Source organism: Formica exsecta, unplaced genomic scaffold, assembly GCF_003651465.1.
Source record: "Formica exsecta isolate Colony F162 unplaced genomic scaffold, ASM365146v1 scaffold333, whole genome shotgun sequence".
Classification (NCBI taxonomy): domain Eukaryota; kingdom Metazoa; phylum Arthropoda; class Insecta; order Hymenoptera; family Formicidae; genus Formica; species Formica exsecta.
In genome coordinates, this window is record NW_021850582.1 from 515623 (window position 1) to 543568 (window position 27946).

Genomic DNA, 27946 nt, shown 5'->3' on the forward strand with positions numbered 1-27946 from the left:
TTTCTCTCTCTCTCTCTATTTTTGTTATGAATACTTGCACACAAAGGAAACGCCATAACGCGCATGAGATGAGATCACACCGAAATGTCGGGAAATGTTGAGAGACACATTACGCACGCATTTCCGGCCAAAACTAAAATTCTTCGTTTGTTTTACATTTTTTGTTTGCACCGAGCACTTTGTAATTTATCATGATAATGTTTCTTCTCAAGATAGTATGTCTGTACATAGAAAAATACGTTATTTTTCCCATTTATCTACATCTACATTATGAAATATTCCTGCCTTTCATTTTCGTCGATTCGCTAGCTTTTGCGAAACAAATCATAAAAATAATTCGATAGCATTCTGCTAAATATTCGAATAAATATAGTAATTAATATTATTTTCGGTGCATATATGGATGTAATTTTGGAAGTTGCGATTTATTTAGTATAACGAATGTCACACGATTTTTCCTATGCTTTCGTTTTTTTTTGTTTTTTTTTTTTTTCTTTTGCATCTTGTCGAAAAGAACTGGCTCTCTCTCTCTCTCTCTCTCTCTCTCTCTCTCTCTCTCTATTTTTGTTATGAATACTTGCACACAAAGCAAACGCCATAACGCGCATGAGATGAGATCACACCGAAATGTCGGGAAATGTTGAGAGACACATTACGCACGCATTTCCGGCCAAAACTAAAATTCTTCGTTTGTTTTACATTTTTTGTTTGCACCGAGCACTTTGTAATTTATCATGATAATGTTTCTTCTCAAGATAGTATGTCTGTACATAGAAAAATACGTTATTTTTCCCATTTATCTACATCTACATTATGAAATATTCCTGCCTTTCATTTTCGTCGATTCGCTAGCTTTTGCGAAACAAATCATAAAAATAATTCGATAGCATTCTGCTAAATATTCGAATAAATATAGTAATTAATATTATTTTCGGTGCATATATGGATGTAATTTTGGAAGTTGCGATTTATTTAGTATAACGAATGTCACACGATTTTTCCTATGCTTTCGTTTTTTTTTGTTTTTTTTTTTTTTTTTTTTCGTATAGCTCGCGAAATACACCCAGCGTCAAATGCACAGGATATTGCCGTTTTTGTTGAAATTGAACGAGACAGGAGTCTCTTCTCGTATCGGCGCCACGTGGCTACTTTCTCGAGTGCACTCGATTGCAATGTGCACGCACATTCGATCGGCAAATGTATATCGGGGATAAAAGCATCGCGGCGAGAATCCGTACATTTCCTCGCTTTCTTTGACTTCACTCTCTTTCCTCTCGTTTTTCTTTTGTCAGTTCTTTTCTTTCTTTCTCTCTTTCTCTCTTTCTGCCCTCAACATACCTTTTTTCACCATGATCGATTAAAGTTTCGATGAAAGTCTCATTCCCCACTTTCGAATTCGAAGTGCGCCTTGGAATATCCATCCTCAGACTTGGACTTTTTATACGGCAATTCGCGCAAGGAAGGTAAGAAGGATACATAATTCCTGAATAGCTATCGGATTCCATGAGTCATTTCTGAAATCTTCAATTTCCTTCGTCTCGCTGCCGCGCGTTTTTATGGAACGTTCATTAGTTATACCTCATCAGCAGGATTGGATAGATGTATTTTCAATATCTTTTAAATTCAAATCACGGAAAATGTTTATTTTTATTAAATAGATTAGGATAAAATGAGAAATATATTTTATTTCATTTTTGGAAATGAAATCAAAGCATATTCTAAATTAAATTCTTTCAAAATCTTAAAATAGAATGTAGGTAAAATGACTAAGTCAGTAAATTGTACTATTTTTATAATTTTCTCAAATGTTTTTTTTCTTTTTTTGAAAAAATGGTTTTTACTTAAATTTAATTTAGAGAGACTTTTGAGATCTGCCTTATTTAAAAATTATTTATATTCCATTATCAACGAAAAAAAAAACTGTTTCGTTATCGAAGCGCTAAAATTGCAATGAAGAGATGAGAAGAAATTTTTCCTACGGAAATTATAAATATTTGATAAAGATTTTTATACGATATCTTTCACACAAGATAATCCCAAGTAAGAAAATTGGACGGAGTATTATTATATAGAAAAGTCTTTGTTCGCACTATAGTTCTCGTCTTACTAGCTCGTCGTATCTGGGGACCGGTGAAACAATGAGAAAAACGCGGCTAACGGAAGAAAAAAGCTTTCTTTTTCTCGTGACTCTACCGGCGTAATACTATCCTTCATTCTTACAGTTTTCGCAGTATCCGTTTTTCCGCGAGAGAGGAATTATTCTACCTGCAATTTGACTCTTGGAAAGATACTCGTCAATCTTGAAATTATTGAACGAAAAATTAATTATGATAATTATTATCGTAATTTATAACCCATTTAAGAACCTTTGCAAGTGAAGAGCATTCTTGTGATAATCCAGGTAGAATTACAGCAGTAACGAGCGAATAATTTTATTTTGTCTCTCTTGTCCATCTCTTGTTACTATAGCTTGTCCTCTGTGGATATTACAAACGAGTTTACGACGCGGCTGACTATTCTTAAAAGAAAAAGAAGAAAAACGGGCAAAGTCTCGACGTGAAAATCCACGGGGAATCATAAGATCGGAACGCGCAAAGCAATTCGGACATTTTGCCGCAAGCTGGAATTTTTCCTAACCGAAAGTTTCCGACAATCTTCAACCAATTGGCGATAGTCACAAAAGTCCGAATTTTTTAATCACAATAGATGTTTAAACGAATTTTTCTTAAAGTAGAATTGCGAATTAATCAAAGAAAACATCAAGTCGGTCTATAAATTCATGCATATTTTGGAGGAAATTTATATAGATGAAGTATAATTTTTATATTTTTTTGAAATCAATGAGATCTATTTTTTTATATTAATAATTTATTGGCAAATTGATAATTCTTTTTTTTCTGTATAAAAATTAGATTCGCGCGAATTTTTCTGAACTGATTTAAATAAAACAGAAGTTGCGGTTATTTATACGAATTTAATTCTACGAAAATGCTCGCTTATTACAATTATAATACTTAAAATTGTTGTGCGTTAAACGTATGTAATTTTGAAAAATTTGCACGTCGTTAACCACGTGCAAATTGTGTGTCGCGAAAAAGCCGGCACTGATCAAAATCAATCGATCTTGCGGTTGCACTCTTGGCTAAATTGTGGTAGCGGATGCGCGCGCCGGCGAATGGCGTGGGTGATGCATCGTCGGCAATATCCACCTGTTTTAGGTGAAATACGAAAGTATGCTGGCGCTGAAACTCCGCAGTTCCTCGATATTGCGCACTGTACTGAATTATGAGAGCGTTGACTTTTACCTCGCGACTACCACGGGCACCGAGTGCATGAATATTGCCTTCCATCTCTCTGTCGATTCATTCTCTAACTTTGTCCGTCATCGATATTCTTAGATGCGCCAAACATTGACTACACGCTTCACATAATTAGCTCGTTTTTCTTGTCTTGCATCTTATTATGCAACATATAATAGTATAATGATACACGCGATAATTTAATATGCCCAATATTAAATATATAAATATACGTAATATATTTATTATGATGTAAACGTAAAAGATGGAAACGTCTTTTAACTCACTTTTAATTCGATCGTAAGATCGCTTATTACCATTTAATCCTATTTACATCGTATAATATATTCTTGCATCGAGCATATCTTTTTCGCCCTCTTATGTTCATAAACTTCTTAATATAATTCACGAACACGTGCGCGCATATATCGTATGCATGTCGGGAAGAGTCAACAGTTACTATCTCAACCGGAGTTCCGGTTTTTCAAACGGAATGGATTAAATGACGCGTACGATGAAAGAGAGCAATTATCGATCGACGTAAGAAGCGAATTTAGGTGGGAAAAGAAAGAGAATGCGCGTGATCGAATGACTCGTACCGGATGACTTATCCGTACAGTTTATCTTTGACCTCTTTCCTCCGAGAGATCTCTTTGTCTTTAATAAATTTGTCGTCCCGGACGGGAAAGAGCTGCGCTTCCCTCGAGGTAAACGGATTACACGCCTATCAGGTATATAAATATGAAACCGGAATTTTTGTATAGAAAATACACGTTTATTGTATGAAAATGATAAAAAATATTTTATTCGAAGTATTGCCCATTGCTAGCTATACATTTTTCCCATCTCTCTGACAATTTGTGGATGCAACGCCAAAAAAACTGTTGCTCCTTTGAGGCAAACCAGTCATCGAGCCATTTTCGTACATTTTCGTAAGAAGTGAAGTGCTGCTCAGCAAGTGCGTGTCCCATCGATGCAAATAAGTAGTAATCGGATAGAGCCAAGTCTGGTGAGTAAGCCGCATGCGAAAGTATTTCCCAACTAAACGCCTCAATCATTTCCTTGACCGGTTTTGCTGTGTGTGATGCATTATCATAAAGCAAAATCACTTTGTGTTGCCTTTTTTGATATTCTGGTCATTTTTCACGCAAAGCTTGATTCAAATCGATCATTTGTTGTCGGTAGCGTTCAGTATTAACGGTTTCGCCAGGTTTTAGCAGCTCATAATAAATCACACCCTTCTTCCACGTTCTTCGTTTCTCACGTCAAAATCGCCACTTTTGAATTTTTTAAACCACTCAAAGCACTGTGATTTACCAAGAGCATGCTCACCGTAAGCTTCGACAAGCATTCGATGCGATTCTGCAGCAGTTTTCTTCAAATGGTAACAGAAAATCAATGCTGTCCGCAAATCGTAGTTTCCAGGCACAAAATTCGACATGTTCAACGCTATTAAAAACTATGCTGTTGTATGAAACTTGTATTGTTGTGAGTTGAAAATCTTTATCAGATGGCAAAACAAGAAAATGGCGCCAATGACGCGGTTTGACGGTAACTACATTGACAGCTAGGGCCATCTATGGGCAAATTTCGGTTTCATATTTATATACCTGATATATGGCCATTACAAGAGATTTATCGGATAGAACTGCGAGACAGGGAAGCAAAATATCGATCTTAACATTTTATAATCACTTTACGTTCCCTGTGTCTGCGTCTTCATATTCATACATATGTAAAATACAATGGAAAAGCGACGATAAACCGGTAATAATCGATGATGATTGACTTTTTTTTTAATAAGTCGCTCTCTTTTGTTAATCCTTTTTAAATGAACTTTTTAATATGATGCTTGATACTTAACGTAATATCTTTTTCGTGTACACAGCTTTCATAATTTGTCTCTGAAACCGCTGAATGTACGTGGTCGCATTGCACTTGCTTTTACATCGTCAAATCTTCTTTTACTTAAGCTCTTTAAGTTTAATTAAAAATATAAGCTAGGATAAAAAAATTAATATTGAGTCGAAAGAAGCATGGTCTCTTAAATCTCATAAACGTGATTCGAATATATAGCTATCTAATAGAGATATAAAAAGATCGCGGAAAAATATTTCTCCATGTCTCATATTAAGACAAGAAATGCATGTATCGGAGAGATGTAAAGAGCAAAATGTACATGTAAGGGAAATAAATTCGAATGTCGTATTTTGATATCGTCGCACTTCATATTTCCGCGATTTGTCGCAGATATGTTGCGCTGCATCGTACTTTAATTTATATTGCTCTCATTGTCAGCACATTCTCTTTCTTTCTCTATTCGCTTCGCGATACATCACGCTCCGATAATTACAGCAAATGTTAAGATGTAATTCTCGTAGACATAGGTTAATCGAGTCAGCGTCACCGCAATGCAATGTGTTATCGAAATACCGCACATGTTTACATTGTTGGTCGTGTACACAGACGTACGAAATATCTTGTTACGCGATAAATTAGCGGTATTTTCGCGATAGAAGTTTGTGGATGAGATCCGGATTTGCGGAGCGTAAGATCGTCGCCCTTATGGCGTGCACGTGTCTTATTTCGAGGTCGTGCGACTCTGCGCACCAAACCGCGTTCTTTCTCGAAATATATTCTGTACATTCACAACGCGTGTTATCGGCTTTTATCATTTTTCCACTAGAGAATTTTGCGAGTTTATCCGGTTGCCTCATCCGAGAAAAACTGACCACCATTAATAACAATACTTTTTCCCTGCCTTATTACTCCATTTGAATCTTATTAATTATGTGTATAATTGTTACTATTATTATCCCTTTCTATATCATTTAGATGAAAACGGGCTATCATTTCTTTATTGCATTAAATGGTCTCGGTTTATTAAAAAAAAGGAAATACTTTGCTTGTATAAACGAACGCGCAATGTCGAATGTTTCGCGTATATCATGCGTGCGCTCCTGAAGAGCAAACGAAACGCAAAAGAAGCTGCAGTCTGCAGCCATGTCCGGTTGTTGATCCGCCTGGTTTGCTGACTACAGCGATGCGTGTGTCGAGCAAACGCGTTCTCGCAGTATACGCCGATGAATGTTCTTATGCGATGCAATCGTATGGTCGACACTGGCGTAACATTCGGTGGGTTATATCATCAATATATTTTTTCACATACATTCGAAATATTTTTGAAAATCGTCAATCTTTCTTTTATGATGAATAAAATTAGATTATGAAGAAAAAAATTGATCTTAGAATTGATTAACTTATTAATTGAAAAAATAATCTGCTATCAGATATATAACATTATTTAATTGTCTTTTATAAAAGGATAATTTTTATGCGCATTTATGTTAAATAATAATGACAGGAATGCATCGTTCCTGAGGAAGTATTGTTATGCTTATTTAAATCACACTATGCGTCACGCCCTGCTGACGTACAGACGGAGGATATGCGCTCCTCCTCTCTTTGAGGCTCTTCTTCTATTTCTTCTCTCATCTCCTTTCACAGAGAGAAGTTCTCTCAGTATCGTTCCAAACGTTCGTCCGCGAGGGAACTCGCGAATTTCCAACAATGTGCTCCGACATGTGACGTTTCACGCGAGGCGCGTCCGATTGAGAATTAAATATCCTAAAAATTTCGCTGGATGGAAAATAAAATTCAAACTGTATAACGCGATAAAGAAAGAATCGACGGTTATAATTACCATCGAAATTAATCTAGTTGCGTGAGGAGAATAACAATTATATATGTAATTATATATGTATAACTTATGATATATAAAAACATCTCTCTTGAAAATTTCTTTCAGGATACAAGCCATATATTTAATGATGCGAGTTTTCGTTTGAGATTTTTTTTGCGATTATTTCAACTTTATTTCTCGTGAAAGATATTTTTGTTCTCAGGATGATCTCAGAAATTTTATTGCGAATAAAACGCGCGCGATCGAACATTGTCGTGTAACGATCGGTGAATGTCATGTAACGTTCGTCACCAGCTTACAACGTACGCGGGGCGTGAATCACGGGACGAAGACGTTTTCTGAATATTAAGAATCGTCGAACAATTAGCGCGGTGAGGATCGGGGCTCGGGAAAATTATGGTATTTGTAGCTGAAAAGACATTCCTCGCGTACGTGCTCGCAATTCCGATGAACGGTACGCCATCGGTTAAATTTTGGCATTGTTTCGTGCTTGCACAAATGTTGCGCGCATTCCTATCGGTCCATTCCCGCTCTCCTTTACTTTGGTTTTATTCTCCAAATCTTACTTATGATTGAAGTATGCGAATCAAAGCGTGCCGTGTTCAAATTGTCGTGGTGAAAATTCCGATTAATCGCGAAATGATCTTGAAACTATATACACAAACACGGAAATATATTCTTCGTTACTTATTCATGAGAATGAAAAAGGCGATACTTGACGGTAAAGTACATGTCGCCTGCTCTTTCCATATCTACAGCGTTCAAAAATTGAATTCGCCCTCGCGCGCATCATCTTTGAATAAAATGTTTCTGACGCGCATGGACCAAAAATCGTTGCAACTTTTCATCCAAGGTTGCTTCCCCCTCGGTAGTGTATTCGCGCCGGGTCTTTCGAAACTTCATCGACCGACTACTTTCGGAAGTTCGTTCACGTAAAGAGCACGCGCGCGATATATCACGGGCTCTTTCGATTCCTATACCGTTCTTATCCACCTACGCCGACCGTGCGGGATCGACGGTACCGAGCTGTTCTATAAACCGTCGAGTGTATTTCACTCGGACCTTCTATATCAGGCGGACGTGCTCTCGTCCAAGAGCCAGCGCCAAAGCCGTGTATTTCTTCTTCTTTTTCGTGCAGATGTCGATACCACACACGCTCGCTGTTCGCCAGAAAGTAAGGCAGTTCCGAGAATTGTAAAGTAGTAGTAACGGTAAAGAGATAAAAGGGGAGAAAACTTTGCCAAGAGGATTTGATCGTCGCGTGAAGAGAATCGAACGCGATGTCCAAGTGCTGCGGCTGCATCGGCGCCTGTAAAACGATCGAGGCGTATCAGCCGTTAAAGACTCACACCTATTTGCGTGACATTGTTCACGAGCCGTCCGGACACAACACGGAAATTCTGAGAAGCCCGAGGGATCGTCGTAGGAAGCCTAGTGTTCGCTACGATGTGGTGAGAACACCCGGAAGTGACAGGTAAGGGAGACTCTCTTTTTTAAAGCTCTGGGGTTTTAGATTTGTCGCGACCGGAAGGATAGAGACAGAAATTTTATTTTTATAAAAATGATTTTATTTGCGAGAAAGCTGAAATTTGACGTGAGTTCTTTGGCCTCTCGAGAGCGCCGTAATTATCGCGTTTACTGATACGAAGCTAAGCGCAAGATTTACAGCGTGCCGTTATTTACCCTGTCTGCGTTTATTCGGTAAACACACAGACACACACACACATACACACAACCGCTTCCGTATAATATAGACGAATGATCTATGACCTTCTTTACATTTAATGACGTTTCGGAATATTTTGCTCGCGTCTGCCGAAATACACGGCGCAATTTTGTTTGCGTATAAGAGAAATGTTACGAATATCTTTAATATTTGTCGTTGGAAAACGAATTCGATTCCGTAAAAGTTGCGTAAGATAAGCGAAATATTATAATTCACAGCAATATATTCCCTCAAAGCGAAGGCCATCTTAAAGCCTGTACAGACTTATTGCGTATCCTCGTATCCAGCTTTTACATGATTTGTAACGCATCCCTGATACACAATGATTACACGATACAAGGATACGCAACAAGTCTATATGCGCTTTTAGAGTTATTCAGAAATAATTGAAAGCGAAATGCAAAGCAGCGTGACTCCGCTTCTTGGCGTTATAAGATTATAAATCTTTAGAATCTATATATGTTATCATTGGTATATGTTAAAAAAATTATATAACATTAAAAAAATAGAATTGTAACATTACATTAAAAAATTAAGACTCTTGTAATCTTATTTAACGGATAGTTTAACATCTTACAGCTTTAATTTCATATATCTATTCATAATTTAATTATTTTCATACCTTCTTTATCCGCAACATTTGCATCATCATTTCCAACTATTGTTTCCTCTATTTAATACATCAAATTTTAATATGTCGGAAACGCCCTTATGCTATTAGTTTGAAATACAGCCTCGCCTTGGCCATCGTTTTGCTTAAACCAATCGTAGCGGAACATGACTGGAATGTCGGACCGAGAATGACACCGGCGAAAATTTTGCGAGCGTTTTCGGAGTGAGCATGAAAGGGGCGTCGTGCAAAAGGGGGTGAGCGGAGCAGGGCTGGCGGAGGGCGAGTGCATCTCGGTGAGGGCGGGTAGAAGGTTGAAAGATCACGTGATCGTCGCTCTCGGAGGGGATGACGATGAAGGGAGGAGAGGGTGTAGGTCTCGTGATTTTTACGCTATCGTAACGGAAGTGCTGTCAGTTCCGCAGGAACTCTCGCGCGATACGGATGTCCGCGAACGATTGTTCTCTCGTGACCGCGTGTGATCGATTGTATATATATATATATATATATAATCTCGCGTTATAATATCTTTTCTTCTCCGCTTCTTTTGCATTTTTCTTCAAGCTTTGCCTTAAGGCGTAATGTTTTTCCTCTTCCCTCTGTGCTCGTTCCTCGCGACTCTTTCTCTCGTTAATTAACTGTCCAGTATCGAAGTGATATTCTTACGACACACAATCTGAAAGTGAAGTTATCTCGTACACACAGAATATACACGGTAATCCAGAACTATCGTGACTTCTTTCATCTACGTTCTATACGTATAATCGCTCTTTTACGTCAGATAACAATTTGCAAATGTAATTGTTTTTATGTAAAATATAATAAGATTGCTTTTTCTTTGCACAAAAGTTGCACGATAATACGATTGCATTTCGGTACTGAAAAGTTGAGGATTAGCTTTGCTACATCGCTAGAAATCGTAATAAAAGTGTGAGAGAATAGAAATTATAAAGATATTTGAATTGCAGTTTAATTAGCATCGTTTTAAGATACATTCAAGAACAATGGTCTAAAATAAATCTTGTCTTTGTTACTGTTTGCTAACTCATTTCTATTTTACTGTGTTCAGTATAACGTGCAATTTTCACAGAGAAGCATTCGCAAGCTCGGAAACTCCGTATTGTTAATCTAGCGGCGTTTGCATTTCAAGATGAAAGTTTTCGGAAATTTAAAGAAATAAAATTTATTTTGCAGCGAAATATTCTCGAATGCATTTCAAACGTCAAAGTAAAGCTTTCTTTGTAAAGTTGAAATCTTTGCGTCGAAAGGAATATTTAACCAATGGGAAAGCTTTGCTCTCGAGCTTTAAAGCTATTCATACAATGCATTATCTACACGTGACATAATCTCCGCATCTCCCTTTTATCGTCATTAGACCAATTTTGCGCAGCGTAAATAATGCACTATTTCGAGCGAAATTGCCGCTTCGCATCCGTAAGAACTCTAATTAATTCCATCGTATTGTGTAATCAGTTCGTTGCTGGAAATCACAAAACAGTTTTATGTTCAACTATACTATACTTGCAAGGCTTTGAACTTTGAAACTTGCTAATAAATTGTTATACTGTTATTGCAAACGTAATCATGAGATTTGATACATGAACTCGTAAACTCGTCTAATATGTCGAATATTTAATTCATAATGGATAAATGAAAAGTTAACACCGATACGTTTCGATTAAATATTCCGTTAGAAAACTATCATCAAGTTTTATGAGTTTTAATTCGATACGCGGCCGCCATTATCTCAATTTCTGGAGCTTTAAATATATTCAATCATTATCCAATGCATATAATTGCTCGCGAGATATAATCGCCAGTTATAATGTTTCTGCAAATTATATAATATTTCGTTAAATTATATTTACAATTTTATAATGAAATTACATGATTTAGCCGCACTCCTCTCATATATACATTTGTTATGTCGAATTGAAACGTTTGAAACGTAATCCTGGCCGCATTCCTTTGCGTTTGACTTTCGCAATTTATTTATTTTAATTAACGCTCGCTATCGTATATTTCGTTTTAATGGCATCTAATGGCGTTCTCTTTTTTATTTGCAATTTCGCGCATGTTCGTTAGACACTTCCATCTTTTTTTCCGTCGCGTCCCGCTAACGAACGAACGAACGAACGAATGTTATTTCACGTTATATCGCAGGCCGCGAACTGTGCTTTCGTACCGCCACGTATCGTGGGGTGAAAGTGAATAAGTCGTGTATGACGTTCACGCATGTCTCGCGTGCATGCGTGTGCATACATGCCAATGTGCCTCGTGCGCTTGACGCGCCTGTCGACCACGAGGCGATCGATCGATCGATCGCAGTAAATTCCTTTAATTCCTGTCGCGCAGGGACATCGATCGTACGATCGATTCTCTCCTACTTTGTACGCTGGATACCAAATCGAGGTGAGAGGAATTGTCGGAATATTGATTGGAGGGAAGGTCCCGTTCCGATATTGTCTGAGCATTTCCAAGATATGTAGCGACCGATGAAACACTTTCAAAGTGTTGAAGATATACGAATGATTTTAATATTAATTCTATATCCTAAAAATTCTCAACATAGAGTATATAGTGATGTAAAATGACAATAGTATATGTTAGGGAAAAGATTGTGTTCAATCTCTTTTATTGACGTGTATATAACATTTTTCAATAGTTTTTGCTTATAAAATTTGTTTGTAAAAATTTATTTTATACAGCTTAGCGTGTCGTTACTCTTGGAAGTTACTCTGGTCTAAATCTTGGAATTTAATACCAGCTGTTTAGCGCTGCCACCGATATTACCTTGCCGACATGATATATACATTAGATTGCGATCGACAGTATGTACATTATTCACTTTAAGATTTAATCGCGCATATTTCATTCAAATAAATTATGCATTAGATTATTTTTACCATTTTTACAAAGATATTTCGCGACGAAATAATTATATACCGAAATGCGTTTGTCTCTTTAATTAATGGGAATGCGTTAGTCACTTTAAATTATAGCGGCTACGAGTGTTGAAGTTTCGCAATCGAATGTGTATCGCAGCGTTGAATTAGGGGATGCTAAATATTTAGAATGTTAAGGATACGGTGGATCTAGTAGATTCGAAAGGGCCAACTTAAATATCGGATTTTTATCGTTCGATTAGTTCGGCCTTGATTTTATCGTGCTCAATTGATAACATGACGGGGATTGAAATCGGTATAAACGAGCGACTATTTATTCGGACAACAATGGGATCTATCAAGCAGCAGCGCGCTATTGCCATTTTCAGCTGACAATGAGTCGACGCGAAATAATTTCGCGTATTCGTCGAGAGCAAACGAGAAACAGTCCGGAAACGCATCTGCGAAATTTATTTTGCTCCATGTAATCCGCTCGGCGAACTTTTATTCGTATATAGATATATACGAACGGTAAGATTGTCAATTGTCCTAAATATATAGGGACACTTCCATATTTTTGCGATCTCGACTCGCCATATTATGATTCTCCCAATTTTCGCTCGTCCGGAAAAGTTCTTCTAATTTGAAAAAGCGGGCAACTTTGGATTCGAGCGAGGCGGGGGAAGTGATTACTTAAAAACTTTAATTATAATAAGAATTAAAAAGTTTCAGGCGAATTAAAGTTAATGAAAGAACGGCTAAACTTATCAGTTTATTTGATAGATAATTGTCATTATTCTTTTTCTCATCGCGGAAATGTATTATCCTTGAAGAACGACAAGTTTCAATTATTTTGATAAGAATTAATATTGATCAATATATTGAAAATATCGTCCGATATCGATCTTATATTGGCTACAGATGATTATGGCAATTTCAAGTATGAAAAGTTCGTCCTTGGAATAAAAATGGTTCGTCGGATTAGCAATCTTGATGATGAAAAGGAAGGAAGGCGGAAAAAAAAAGTAGCAAAGAAGGCGCCGCGAGATGAATGTCGAATGTATTTCTACCGTGAAAGGAAGACCACGAGGTCGAGTTTTGTCCGAGTAAATCGCAAAAACTGTAGTAACCTTACATTCGGATTTTCTCATCTTTTTCGCGCGCGAAATATGTTTTTTTTTTCTCCCATTATGGATTTCGCGTATGTCGCGAATCATTAAATCCATTTTCCGCTTCTCGTCGCAGACAACTTTTTTATACCTCGCTCGAACATTTGTTTTCGACTTTGTGCGCGCACAATGCTGTTGTGTCATTCATTACGGGTGATTTTCCGAGAGTTAAATCGATTTGCGGTGGACCAGCAGCGAGATGTTTCGAATAAGTTAAAGTGGAAATGGGAATTGTCGTAGCTCTCGATTATCTCGATTCGCCGCGAAAACTAACGAGATGCCGTGTCGCTCTGTGGTCTAATCTCGCGTAGTATGATTTAAACAAGTTTTCTTTTCTTTCTGGGAGAACGCTTCTACAAAATGCAATTTTCACAGCCCTTGTCCTGTTATTTCGTCTTACGATGCGATAAACTTTAGCGTGAAATTTTTTGTGTGTAACTAGTCGCGCCTCAACGGAACTTGGGCAAATTTTATGTCCTCCTCTCGACAGAAATGTAGTTACTCCAAAGCATAAATCTCGCGAGTATATCTTGTCAACACTCTAGTCTTATTGTCATAAATAACGCTAATGTAATTTGATAATATGTAATATAATACCAATTTAAATCCTATCCAAGACTCGTGAGATTCATCGTACGATTTTCATAAATTTTTGTACGAGCTTGCAAAAATTCTGTTGCTTAACAAATAATCGATCGATAAATATATTGACAGTCAAATCCCGAATTAAATTTCTATTTATTAGAGAGCTTAGTTTAGCAAAATTCTTGATTTTATTATTAAATAATTGCAATTATGTTTTAATGCAGATATTAAAAAAATCTTTTAAAAATTACTTTTTTCAATTCGATCATCGGAATATATGGCTGAAGAGATACTCGATAAGTCTGATATCTAATATATCTCGCATTTTATACGCCCGCAATTTTTAGCCGAGTGTTTAGAGGGGACCTATTTATTTTCATCGTAGCGCGTGGCAATTAGTTACAATTTTCAGTAATGCGGAAAAACGAACAACCACGTGGTCGGTATAAAACCAAGCCGGCGCGTGTGACTTATGAAGACGAACGAGCAGATACAGAGCGGCATATTGTGATTTATTATTAAATGCGATGGATAATTAATAACGATAGTCGCGATTTCTATGCGAGTACTGGTACGTCGTGCCAAACCCTCTTTAACCCTTTTTTCGCCACCGACATACCGTAAATTGTCTTTAATCTCTCCGAATTTTCTTAAAATATAAAATGCAAATTGCGCGCATGACACTTTCATATCGTGCATCTTTATACGAATTTATTCACAATACGCTTACTTTATCGTTTTATATTTTTCAGAGTTTGATAATTATGATTGATGTACTTTTCACTATTCGCATCGTTATCCATCTTTTTTAACATCTTGCTTCTCGCACGTATATATTTTTTTTTATTTATTCCACTAATTGACTTATACGTATAAAATATGGAGAGAAAGAAATAAGCGTGGATAGAATATATAATACACATAACGTAACAATACTTTGTGCGATACAGATTGCATTATGCCGTAATCTCCTTCATACACTATCGGGCATTAGGGAATTATTATAGTTGGTTATCTTCTCGATCGGAACGATATCGTGGGGACTCCTACACCGCCGGAATTCTCGTACAGAGCGCATCTTCGTCGTGCCTAATTTAATCGCAGCTCAGCTTCAATCCCATTTCGAGAGATAGAGAGCTCCCATCTATATGCGACAATCCCGCAATGTTCTCTGCAAATTTTCCCCGCGAATCCACTCGTGCGACACAGAAATATTAAACTCAATTAATGTTCGGATTCTTTTCGATCGTACAGTGTTTGGATATGTGCGCTGGCGAATCCCAAACGCATGACTGTTAAAAAAGGCGAGAATATTTATTATGATGTTATTATTTTTATAAAACGAGGTTCTCTCCAACGGGAGTAGAGAGATCTCAAGGGATAATCAATTTTTATTTGATATTTTAAGCCGAATAAACAGTAATAATTTGTCTTTTCGTCGATTTTTTTGCGCGCGTTTAACGACGTTGTGTCAGCTGAGCGCACTGCAACGGTTTACTAATATCATTGAAATTTCTCATCCAAGCATGGTCGTGCGGCTTTTTGCGAGATTACAAACGGTCTGGATTTAACGGTTTCGCCGTTCCTCACAATCGTCTTTAAAGCACCGTTATCGTTTTATGTATCCAAGCTTTGTATTGTGAGATCCCCCTCGAGAAATAATATTCTTTTCTTCTCCAATATATATCTCTAATATCCTCCTCTTTACTGGCTCCTCTGCTGACTGTGTTCAATCTTGGTAATGCTTTGGTTGCTGCAACCAATGATTGAACCATGATTTTAAATCTGTAAATTTTTAGATTTTTTTTTTTTATTGAGAATATATGAATATATATTTTTTATAATATAGAACTCTAACAAAATTAAACTCCTCAAAAATTTGTTTTACACATTGTAATTTTTGAGTAATATATTACTATGTATATAATATTTATGTTACAAAATAAATTAATAGAGAGTTAATATTTAGCGTTACAGCCCATCTAAATTGTAAAATGAACATTTAACATGACTAGTTTCTGTATACACGTTTCGTCGATACATTTTCACGGTGGATAAATACGTAAATGAAATTATTCCACGGGGTATACGGGGTTATAAACGGAGATCTTCCATCTTCCTGCGGCGTTTAATTTACATCCTTGCCTACGTCGATACCGAACCACGTTGTATGCTCCTTGGGGAAAGGACCTTAATAGAAATAACAGAGCATTAATATATCAAGATATCGACCTTGTTGCAATCGTCAGGAAATGCATTTCGGCTTTATCTTTAATAATAAAGATATGACGTATCGCGCGTTTGATGTCTCCGTCAGCTCTCCTTTGAAAAGCCCTTTTGTAAGACACGCCAACGAGATAAACAGATTTACGCGAAGAAACCATCACACCGAGGATGATAAAAAGAACTGCTGCCGAGATGGGTTTTCTTTCTGCTGCGGATTTTCTCGCTACTTATCCGCCATTTTTCCCGCCGTTTACGAGCCGTTTGAGCGGAACGCTTTTAGGAACCATCATTCGTTTTAGGACCAAATCTTGCATCCATTTTCCATTTACGTTGGTCGGGTACGTGAGTCGCATTACGATTTTTGTATAAGACGTTTTCGCGAGATAAGGATGAAGCTTGACGACACGAGCAAAAGATTGGACAAGTCTTTATCGATGCATCTGAGCATGCGGCGTGTAGATGGAATTAGATCAAAATATATATCGATCGATAGTATCATTTGATAGAGATTCGATACGGATCAGTGTTCGTTTCTCGAACGATTGGAGATTAGAGTCTTTCTCGTTTTGAATCGCGAGGTCGGATAGTACGGACTCTGCAGATTTTGCCATGCACGAGGGATGATCGGGTTGACCGTTATTACTGTTGAAAAGCTGGCTGATCTTCTTACGGTTTCTCAAGATAGAAGCTGAATGCGAGATCTCGCTTTCCAGACTCTCTGGAGAAAATCCCTGATTTCTTTCGCTTCGATATAGCAACTTCGCTTAATATTAGATCAGCGAATCGCTTCCGATTTTTCTCGAAAGGTTTGGCGCTTACTCGCATTTTTGAAATTTAAATAAAACTGATATAATATGTGTATAACAGCTATAATATTATTCAGAAAATAATTATAAATGTTAAATAATGATGTATTATTCCGATCATGAATTGAGAATATAAACTGAAAAAAACTGATTTTTAAAAGAATATTTTCGATCGAAAATATTCCAGACGAAAGTTATCGGATGACAAGCGGAACCGCGCTTTTGTGCCGCGACCGGAGACGTTCGCGTTTTCGTTTCTTGCTTAGCTGATTGCATCTTCGGTAAAGAAACTTTTGTTCGAGTCGGCGTACATCCCTGTCGTCTGTCCCCAGGGTAACTTTATCACTCGTAACGATCGTTCCAAACTAACTACATACGTCCAAACAGCGGCGAAGGCGGCCAAGCGTATCGGCGCGGGGATTAATGAAACTGGCTGCGCGTTTGTTGGCGGCGTCGTTATTAACTACCGCGTTGTGTGTCGTTGGTAAACGAAGCTCGAACACTATGGAACCGTGTAATGATAATTAATCGCTAAAACGCGATCAATTTTCATTACAAGCCGCACCGAGCAATGATTACAGACACGAAGAATCGGTCGATCGAATCGCATAAACCAATTGACGAAAAAAAAAAAAAAAAAAAAAAAATTTCTTTTTTGGTTTATGAATTAAATATAAGAAGTAATGATAATAAATAATAATAAACTATTGTGTGTTAGGCTTACAATCTTTTTCGTAGGGCACGAAAGGGTGAGCGCGCGGGCGAGAGTATGAAAGAGAGAGAGAGAGAGAATAAAAGGTATAGCGAGTATTAGGGAAATTTGGTAAGGTTGAGAAAGAGAGGAAGAGAAAAAGAGAGAGCAAGTATGAGGAACGTTTGGGATGAGAGCGAGGGAGAGAAAGGGATAGTGCGAATGGGAGATGCAGAGTGAGAGATAAAAAGAATGATCGATGATCGGAAAAATCGATGGAAAAGGAATTGATTTTGAAATCGACTGCGCGAGCCGAAGAAGATGAGAAGAGAAAAAGAGAGAGAGAGAGGAAGAGGTGAATGAGAGAGAGCGAGAGGTAGAGAGAAAGAGAGAGAGAAAAAAAAAAAAAAATTTCTCTCTTGGCTGTTTGCTCAGTAGAAATCATATTCTCGTATATTTATTAGCAGAACAAAAGTAAAAAATATATAATCTTTGCAATGATTATCATTTTTATAGGAATTATCATTTTTATAAGAATGAATAACAACGCTCGACAATTGTTGAGGGGTCAGCGTAGGCAATTTTTGCAAATTCTATCTCCAGTAATGAATTAATCGAGAAACAAATATTGATCAGCATAGAAACGATTGGGAGTACACTTCATTTACGTAAAATCCCGATCACGTTGATCGGGGTCAAACGAGATTACCTTTGCATGTTTTTTATTTTTCTTTTCTGCATTTTTGTAACGCGCCAGGCAGGTTTGTCGTCGTTTCCATGCAAATTTCTTTAAACATTGAGTTACAGGTACAATAGTCGAAATCGAATATAAGCGAACGCGTAGTTTTGTTTTGTAGACTAATTCTATAGATTTACTTCCGTAGATAAATTCGAATAATGATGATGTTTTTTGCAGCGCAAAACGCCGATATCTGCATCCTTGAAAGATTCGCATGTTATGTTTATGCATTTTTATAGGCACACAATTGTGCCACATGATAATTTTATCTTGGCTTCTTTTATTCTTGACTTCGTAGTACGTTATCGGTAACGTTTGCGCCGTCTATAATTCTTTATGACGTCCATAATCGGTGCAATATTGTAATATCTCTCGCATTCTCGCGTGTCTTTTTTTACGGGCTGCGAAGTTACAAAAGGCAGGTACGACCGATGCACTGTGGCAATCGTTCAAGATTTCGCTTAATAGTAAAACGATAACCAATGAGATATGCATCCGAACGTTTTCATCTCCATTCTGCTTGTATTCGGAATTATTTTGTCGTCATTTTGGCACTACAGCGACGCAATGGTCCTGCCGCACTCGAGAGCCAAACGAGATACCATATATATCATAACGAATCGGCCAAAGAAATACAAGCATCATCGTATTATCTTGATCAGGGAAAAACCGGCGAAAGAGACCGAAATTTATTTTACACATTGAGAAGGAATTTCGACGCCATTTCGCACTGACGCATCCATCTACATCCACTAAGAAAACACTCGTCATAAATCAAGCGCAGAAGGAAACATCTATTTAAGCTCTTGAAGAAGGATCGAAGCATCTTGTCGTACATGGGGGATGATCTTGTTCAAGGGGGTGGTGTTACTTTGACAGCGACACTCAGAAACGAAAATATAAAGTGTCATATACATATAAATTGTGTGTGTTCAGTTTGTGTACATTTCCCGGCTATAATCTTATAAAATATCTGCTGCGCTAAAAGATTAAATTTTTAAAACATCCGCTTTTTAATTTACGCGAATGTGAATCTGAATACGGCTCGTCTCAGAGAAGCTTAAAATTATCGATACTCTCTTTCACAAAGATAATATACGCCGTACAGATACCAAGTCTACATACTGTAAAATTGCTTTTCGGGAACTTTTAAAAATACATCTTATATAATATTATTGACTTTTACTTTTAAGCGCTCTTCTATCAGAATTTTGCGACGATCGGGATAAGTTACAGTCCGATAGTGTGAAGGAGATACTAACACGATTGTGGAAAATCGCGCATTATAAATGTGCATTTGCGCCGGTGGGCAGAGGCAACGTCTTACCTTGACCGAGCACTTCCGGTTTTTCCCTCGCTCCCTGCACGTTGCGTAAGCGGCTCTCGCGCGATGCGTTCGCGCGCGTGCTTCTCTCCTCTCGTGGCTACACAAACGCCTCGCCGCTCTCGCTCATTAAGCGAAATGAACGCGCAATTTCGCGCCTAAGAAAGTGAGACGCGTTCGTGCGGCGTTATCATGATGGCAAAGTGCACTCGTGGCATGTTGTACCTCGCGAACGATCGAAACAGTACGGCAATAATAATCTTGTACTCTTGACAGAAAGTTGATTATTCGTTAAATGCCGTGAATTAATTGCGTTTGTGTTTGATTTGCACATCTTTGAGACGATATTGATATTCATAGAATGAAGATGATGATAAGAGAACATTTGCAATATTTGGTTTATACATTATTATTCAAACATCGATTAACAATAGACGTTAATCACATGATTACTGTTTGCGCGAGTAATTCCTTGATGATTTTATTGAATCAATATTATATTGCCTTTAATTGTAAAAATATATACATTTGAACATTGTCATTTGTAAAAATGTTATTTAGAAAGAATTCATGTAACAGAAAATTTTGTTATCTATAGATAAATCGAATGCAACGTAAAGCAAGTATTCTATCTAGAATAGATCGAGTCGGATATGACACACAATTTGCTATTGCAATATGTATCACTTTTACCAAATGGAATATATAAAGGTCAAGACAGACGGATTATACAAGGCGTATACGTATTTTCGGCCGGATATTTATTCATTTCCGGCAATCTTGGCCTCTTCTCTTTTCTCGGTAATTAATTTTAGCCAGTCGTTTCAGGCCACCTAGCAGGTGGAATTCATTAATTGATTCGCTTCTCGTAAACCATGTATATCACGATCACGTAAAGTGAGTAGTCGCGAAATATTTACCGTCAATAAGCAGATATCGAATGACGCGGAATTCTACTTGCCGGCGGAAAGAATAGCGACTTTATTTAATAAATGCACTTTCCTGTTCCTTTATGCGTCCACTTTATATTACGCGAGAATCGATCGTTGTTTTATGAATCTTTTTTTTTGTAAATATATACTTTAAAGTCTTCTCTCTCTTTCTTTGTACTCTTTGTACATCTTTATATAGAAATATTTTTTTTTATCTTTTTCATAGATTTGCCAACTTTGATATTGCTTCAATATATGCGGCCCCTTGTATTAATACTAAAATTTATATAATTTTTAAGATACAAATTCTAATGCAGAAGAGATTTGTTTAAATATCTGTCACACACATCCCGCAACAGCTCTTCTATACTTTTTTAGCAGCAGTTTTTTTTCGCAATAGCTCTTTTCCGGATTGATTCTTGCAGTATCATGAAAAACACGTCGGTATGCGGAATTCGCGGCACGCGAACGTAATTTAAGGTAAATTATGGTACGGTGCTGCCGATTTCGTTACAGACAGTTTGACTAAAGTTCGGTAATCTTGCGGCGAAGTCGGAACAACCATGCGCTGACTCGGAATTCGCGGATTCGGGCAAAAGACGCAGCGCGGGCTTTTCCCTGACGGGAATTCCGCGAGAGTTTCGAGTGTCCCGAGACGTCATTTATGAATGCCACTCGAAACTTTAATCGTTTCGTCTACGGAGAAATTTGCACGCCGCCGCTGACGAGGCGAATTGCGTTCGAGGAAAACGTGCGGTGCAACGCAAGATGCTGGAGATGAGACAGAAATGCCGTCGAGCGTTAACTTTCCTCCAGAGGAAAGTGTAATGCTCGTCCAATTGCTATTACTCGCCGTTTCTGATTTAGGTAATTGAAAACTTGGGAGACATTTCAAAATATCGCGCCGAGGAGAGAAAGATAACAAGTCGATAATATTTCATAAAAATCTCGTAAATTGAAGAGTTCTTAAACAGCGATGGCATATAAAACTGCAAAATTTGCACGATTTACGTCAAAAACCGAACCATGTTATTACGCAATTTTTGATTGTTCGGGAGCTCACGCATGTTCGCAGCACAAGGAACACAGAACCGTCTAATCATTGGTTGAAAAACGGCATGGTACAAAATCGATCGAGGTCGATTGTAAAACACCTAGGCATTAATCGTTTCACCTAATTCTATGCTAATATACGGCGTGGAGCGCCGCCAAGAAATCTGCAAGTCGTAGCAGGCCATTTCTAAAGGATCCCTTAGTCGCGTCTTCGAATTAGGACAAGCAAAATCTCTTCGGCTCTTACAGCCGGGAACCTGTCCGTAAACTTTGTTTTCTTTGTCTTGTTGTGAGAAACGTCTCGTCTAGGAGCGAAGAAAATGAATGTCTGTGAAATGACATGTATATATCTAACACCGTTTCGATCTCTTGCATTGCCTATATTTATGATTAATATTACATTTCGGAAACACAAATTAATTATTGCATCTTCATGCAACCGTATCTCGTTAAACTTTCGTGCATTCGAAACGGTTGCGCGAAGATGCAATAATTAATTAGTGTTTCCGAAACGTAATATTAATCACGTCGTCCTGGATATTTGTCGGATCAAAAATAGCAAATTAAATAAGCAATGGCAAATTACGCACGTTTAATCAATGCAAATGCATTTTAAAATATACATTTCTGATGAGAAAGTTTTTTTTTCGATTTTAGATAAATAAACGAAATTATTTTTGTTGTAATTATATATATAAATAAAAAAAAAAAAATTTGCGCGTTTTTAACAGAAATAGAAATGAGCAAAATAATGATATGTTAAATGAGATGAAAAAAGTGTCAAAAAGTAAATCAGCAATTATCATTATCTATTCATTGAATCATTCGCTAATATTGTATTCTATAAAGTCGTGCCATATTGTTATCGTTCCAAAAAAATATTAATTAGTTTTTGCTTAAAAGATTGAGAATATTATATTGATCCTTGAAGTTTGACGGAGAGATTTTTCTTAATGCACGTAAAATAGCATCTCTCTCCTTTTGTGATTGAAGGTGAAAAATTGCGCGACAAAAGTTGGATAAAACTTTGGGCCAATATCTTTAGAGAAATTAAAGGCGCGAGCAATTTTTAGCAAACAGGATCAACATCCTAGCAACTCGGTATTGCACGAGGGAGATTTCTTTGCGAATTTTTTCGTTACACGGGTACATAATACCGCGCGCTAAGCTCTCTCATTGGAATTTATCCGACCGACTTAAAAACCATTCTCCGCCTAGTAATCTTGATGCGGACGAAAACGCAAGGTGAGCAATATTGCAATGTGTAAGACGTGCAACTCGGCAGATGGTCGAGGCGTTTTCCATCTCCCTGGTGTGATACATTATATCTTTGAGCGGCCCTTTAGGACACTCAAGAAGCTTGCGTTATCGATCGAATATTCTGCGCGTGAATTTAGAAATATATTTCGGGCACGTTTTATGCAAGATATTTTCGCTTCTCTGTATAAAATTTTTGTTAAATAAATTCTAAAATTTTTGTAGGCTTTCTTGCGGCAAATATATGTTTTTCTAGGGCATAGTGTATTATTGTTATACTTTTAAACTTGCATTAAACGATCTTATAAAATCATCTGTTTGTAGATATATCATAATCGCGGGCAGGAAGTTTGTTTAGTGACGAGATAAATAAACGTTCCTTAATCTCGATTCGTCGCTTTACTTAGCGATATGTCATCCGCGTCAACTTATCATCGGTCGCATAAGAATCGCACGGTCGGAGAAACGCTAGGCTCGTAGCATTAGAAAGAAAGATTCGTAACGCCATTGAAGTCGTAAATCGCGAACTGCGCGACGCGTTAAATAGCTTATAGAGATCACAAAATATATAGAAGAAAATTGTAAATTCTTTTTATCGTAACGAAACTTTTTCCACGAATCGTAGGCGTGTCCGGTGAATATTTTCTCGACAGTATCTTGACAGAGTAAGGTAAAATTAATTTTGAATTATACGATGAATATATATACATCAAGTAAAAATATAAATTATACTGCGCGCGATGCGCATCTATTTTTTATAATAAAATTCTTAAGTGAAACCCTCTCTCTTATCTTGTAAAAATTTTTCAACGTAGTTACAGCGAGCTAAGGCGCATTTAACAAATCGTTAAGAGACCTACTTTTGCGTCAAAGTTCTCGTGGGAACTTGAGTTCGGAAGCAATTACAACCTTCGGTTAGCGGAATCTTTTTTTCGAGGTAGGAATTGTCAAAGTTTCGCTTCCTTTCGCGGGATGATAAGACTTGAATGGCAAAGCAGGCGCACAGCGACGACGACGAATAGAAGCGAGTTTTGGATTACAATGCATTTATTCGCGTATGTTGAATTCTTATATGCTATATTTCCATGGGGACGAAGACGCGAAGAATCTATCTGGATATCTCTTGATCGCGATACGAATCTTACCGAGCGTGAGAAGCACATCTTTCTTACACACGGGGAGAGGACAAGGAAAGAAATCTGCTCCTGCCTCTGATACGGCCAATAGCTCTTTGGAATATTTCTCGTCGAGTACGGGCACGAATAGAAAATATCATGCGATCTGCTGGGCTCTGTGCCCGTCGAGAAGACTCTTCTCTCCTTCGGAATAATCGTCATGTCTAAATGCAGCTGTGCAATTCACACAGCATCCTTGTACAGTATTCAACGTGCGTTACTGAAGGAAACGTATATCTTGAAAATAAATTTGCATAAGTCGAATAGTTTTCAACCTGTTATTTCGTGCTTTAAATATGTAATATGATATTTTTTTGAAAACATGTAATACATTATCTACCCTTTCTAAAATTTTACAACAGCTAGAGATGCATTTCTTAGTAATCGCCATGTATATCGTATTGAGAATAATAGATTAAAAAAAAATATAAAATTTTTTTTTGACATTATAAAGATGATAAATTTAAGAATTATTCTTAGGTGAGGGAGAACATTTTTAGCTCCTTCAAAAATAATACATTAACTAAATTGACACATTCACAAGTTTAATTGAACGATTGATTTATAATATAACTTCCATACACACACACACATACACATACACATATATACAAAAATTATTTCAGCGAAAATATCATGAATACGGTCAATATCAATATTTATCGAATGTCACGTTTTGTAAAACTAAAATATGAGATTTCTTTCTCTTCAGGAAGAATAAAAAACTTGAGAAAGACAAAAATATTTTTGCGTTGTACGTTGGACATTCGATATAAATCGTATTTCGTAGACAATTTCGCCAAACTGACGTGAAGTTTTTCGCCACAATAGCCGTGCATTTAGGTGCGACTTTACGACGATAAGTCTCGTCGACATCCGGTGTCCTTGCACGTTACCATTTGCTCGAAAACGGCACGTCGAGATGATAGAAGAATACGTTTTATTACTATTATTGCTGCTTTATTGTCAATCATTTTGTTCATATAATTTGATCTCTTTTATTACATATTTATTACGGTGCTTACAAATAAAGAGTAAAAAAATATTAAACGCTATTAATCGATAAAGAGAGAGAGAGAGAGAGAGAGAGTGCTTTTTCTCGTGCGGCAATAAAACGCTTGGGTGTGACAAACTATTAAAATAGTATAAAACCGTGTTGAGCTCCTCGAAATTGCACAGAAATACAAAATTAAGAGAGACTAGCTCACGGATGATACGTGAAATCCACCGACGTTATGTGTAATCCACCGATGGTCTCTTCATATTGTGGGATTATTTCCTACGTTTTACAAAGGGTATTGCAAACGTTATGCAGCACAGATATAACTGAAACGGGACGACACCCTGAGCATGGTGGTAGCACAGTTATCTACGAGAATCGGGGTACTATTATGAACCTTGAGTAATACTATAATGCTGAGGGTGGAATTAATTTGATCCCTTAGCTTCGTTCAAACAACATAATGGTCGAGAAAGCGCGGAGATATTTCCGCGTTCCAATTATCTTGAATTAACGCTCCAATTATCTCGAATGTAGGATTATTTGTGTAAGCGCATTACGACTGCGATATTAAAAAGCGCGGCGCTAAAGCCATAAAATTATCATAAATCCTAGTCTTGGGGTCTTGAAAGGACTGAGCGTAACCTCGCGAGGTAAGCTCTGTGTGTGTGCATATAATTGTTCCGAGAATATATGATCATTCTTGAAACGTTATGTGTTTGAAAAAATTGTTTTTTATTCTTTACTCGGATACTGTACACGATTCTTGTTCGAGACGTGTGCAGCCGGTTGCCTATATCGATGTTTGGCTATAAGCTGTCGCAGAAATTGAGGATATATCTGCGGATCGATTGGTAATCGCCTTTTCTACTAAAGCTCGACCAGCAGCAGCGGGCTATAACCGTGAATGCGGATCGCGAATTTGCGACAGGCACATGTTCCGCGACATGATGGACATTTTCTGATATGAGAGACGCTCTAGAAAAATTGCATTTCCGTTGCATTCCTGTCTAGTGTTACATAAGAGACATGAATCTAAATAGAACAACTAAAACGTTGTAGACAATCATCGAAAGAGAGATAGAGATCATACTTGTATTTATAAAGATTTTTGTAAATTAAAAAATAAATTCTTAAATTGAAAGAATTTTTATTTTATTAAATATTTATGTTGAAAGATGATTTCTAACGATATGAAATGTTTCTGATCCCACATCGTAAGCGCACGCATTTGCATCGTTAAGCAAATGCATATACGTTTAAAACATGCATTGTTTTTCAAAATTTCTTGTTTATTGCTATTTACATTATTTATTTTTGCCAAATAAAATATTTTTCCATTTTCCATTTCCGTATTCGCGTCGCGCGTCCATATCTCGCGTTCGTGCATAGTTTGCTTCACAGTGCAATAAATTATTGACAAACAATATCTCGAGATCCGTTCCTTTCGCATCTTCGTGCGACTATCCGCGAGCGATTCTACGTCACGGAAATATAAATCCATCTTTTTTACCCGGCGTGATACGCGCACGTAGGCAAAAGTTACGGCCGATCTCTCATACGGGAAAATTCTAAACGGAGCGGAGTTCTCCGCTCCGGGAAAACTTTCGCAGCTTTTGTCGCGGGTGGAGCTGCTGCGATTCCATCTTCCGGAGTCATAGGGGCGCATGTTTCTCTTTTTATTTTTTTTTTTTCTCTCGAATTCCCGGAGAGAAGTTGTGAATCTCGTTTACCCCCTTCATCTCGCGCGCGCGTCGTGCACTTTGCCGCGCTCGGTGCCGTTACGCTTCCTAAACTTTCGCAAATAAATACGGGTGCCGTGTATAGAGATATTCCGGGAAATTGAAATGAATAATATGGATAAAATGTCCCTTACAAAGAAATCACGTAGAAGCGTATAAAAGAATCTGTAAATGAAGCTTTTAAAAATTAAACTTTGTATTAAGCTTTTATGTGTATAATATTTTAATATTTTTTATTACAGAGAGAAATATTATTAGAAAGAAATACGAGAGAGGAAAAGGGACATATAAATTTGTTTATTTCTATAGAGTGAAATTGTTAAGTACAACGAACGGTCTTTTAAGCTGTGTATTTAGAAATGAAGTAAGTATTGAGTAATAAAGTAATGAGATTTAGTTGCATGTTTGTGTGCCAATTCCCACGTACCCCGAGTAATACGGATAGAATTTGGTGCGCTAAACTGAAGAAGAGGTAGATTTTCCTCTCTTACGTCTGTAAGATAAGAACAGGTATTACGACGTTGTTAGGCCAACAACGCGCGCGCGGACGAGAAGAGATCTTACTTTGTAAAACTCTTCTTTTATCATCATGTTCCGTTCGGGTCCTTTTTTTTCAGTTTCTCGCTTTTACGATTTCGTTCCTGCCTTTAAAAGTTTTTCTCTGAATTGTTCCTCTTTCTTATATAGTAAAAGTTCTCGTCGGTTAATTAACGCACAAATTCGCTTTTTAATAAAAGTAAAATAATTTGATATGAAATAAAATAAAATAAATATTTTTATGCCACTAATAATGATAACTTTAAATTTTACATATTTTATATAATCCGTAAATATTTCAGGAAATTTTAATAAATGTTTTTCTCAGTTCCTATTGCATCCTTTGTTGGATGCACGGGACGCACATAACTTTCAAGTTTTCTTTATAAAATATGTCAGTATTATACAGTTACCCGCTCGACAAAACAAAAATAGGCCGAGAGGAATGACGCAGCATTCGAGAAAACTTTTTAAAAAGCGGACTTAC

The 27946-nt window shown here is 37.2% G+C and overlaps 1 protein-coding gene across 7 annotated transcripts in view; it reads left to right on the forward strand.

The window, feature by feature from the left end:
* Nucleotides 1-27946, forward strand: part of LOC115238383 — a 122033-nt gene that overhangs the window by 2071 nt on the left and 92016 nt on the right. For all 7 annotated transcript variants that reach the window (XR_003884492.1, XM_029812148.1, XM_029812155.1 and 4 more), the window contains exon 2: nt 8141-8476. Coding sequence is in view for 6 of the 7 variants with exons in the window: in XM_029812148.1 (XP_029668008.1) it covers nt 8283-8476 (194 nt within the window). In the remaining variant the exon portion in view is untranslated. The remainder of the gene's footprint in view (nt 1-8140; nt 8477-27946) is intronic.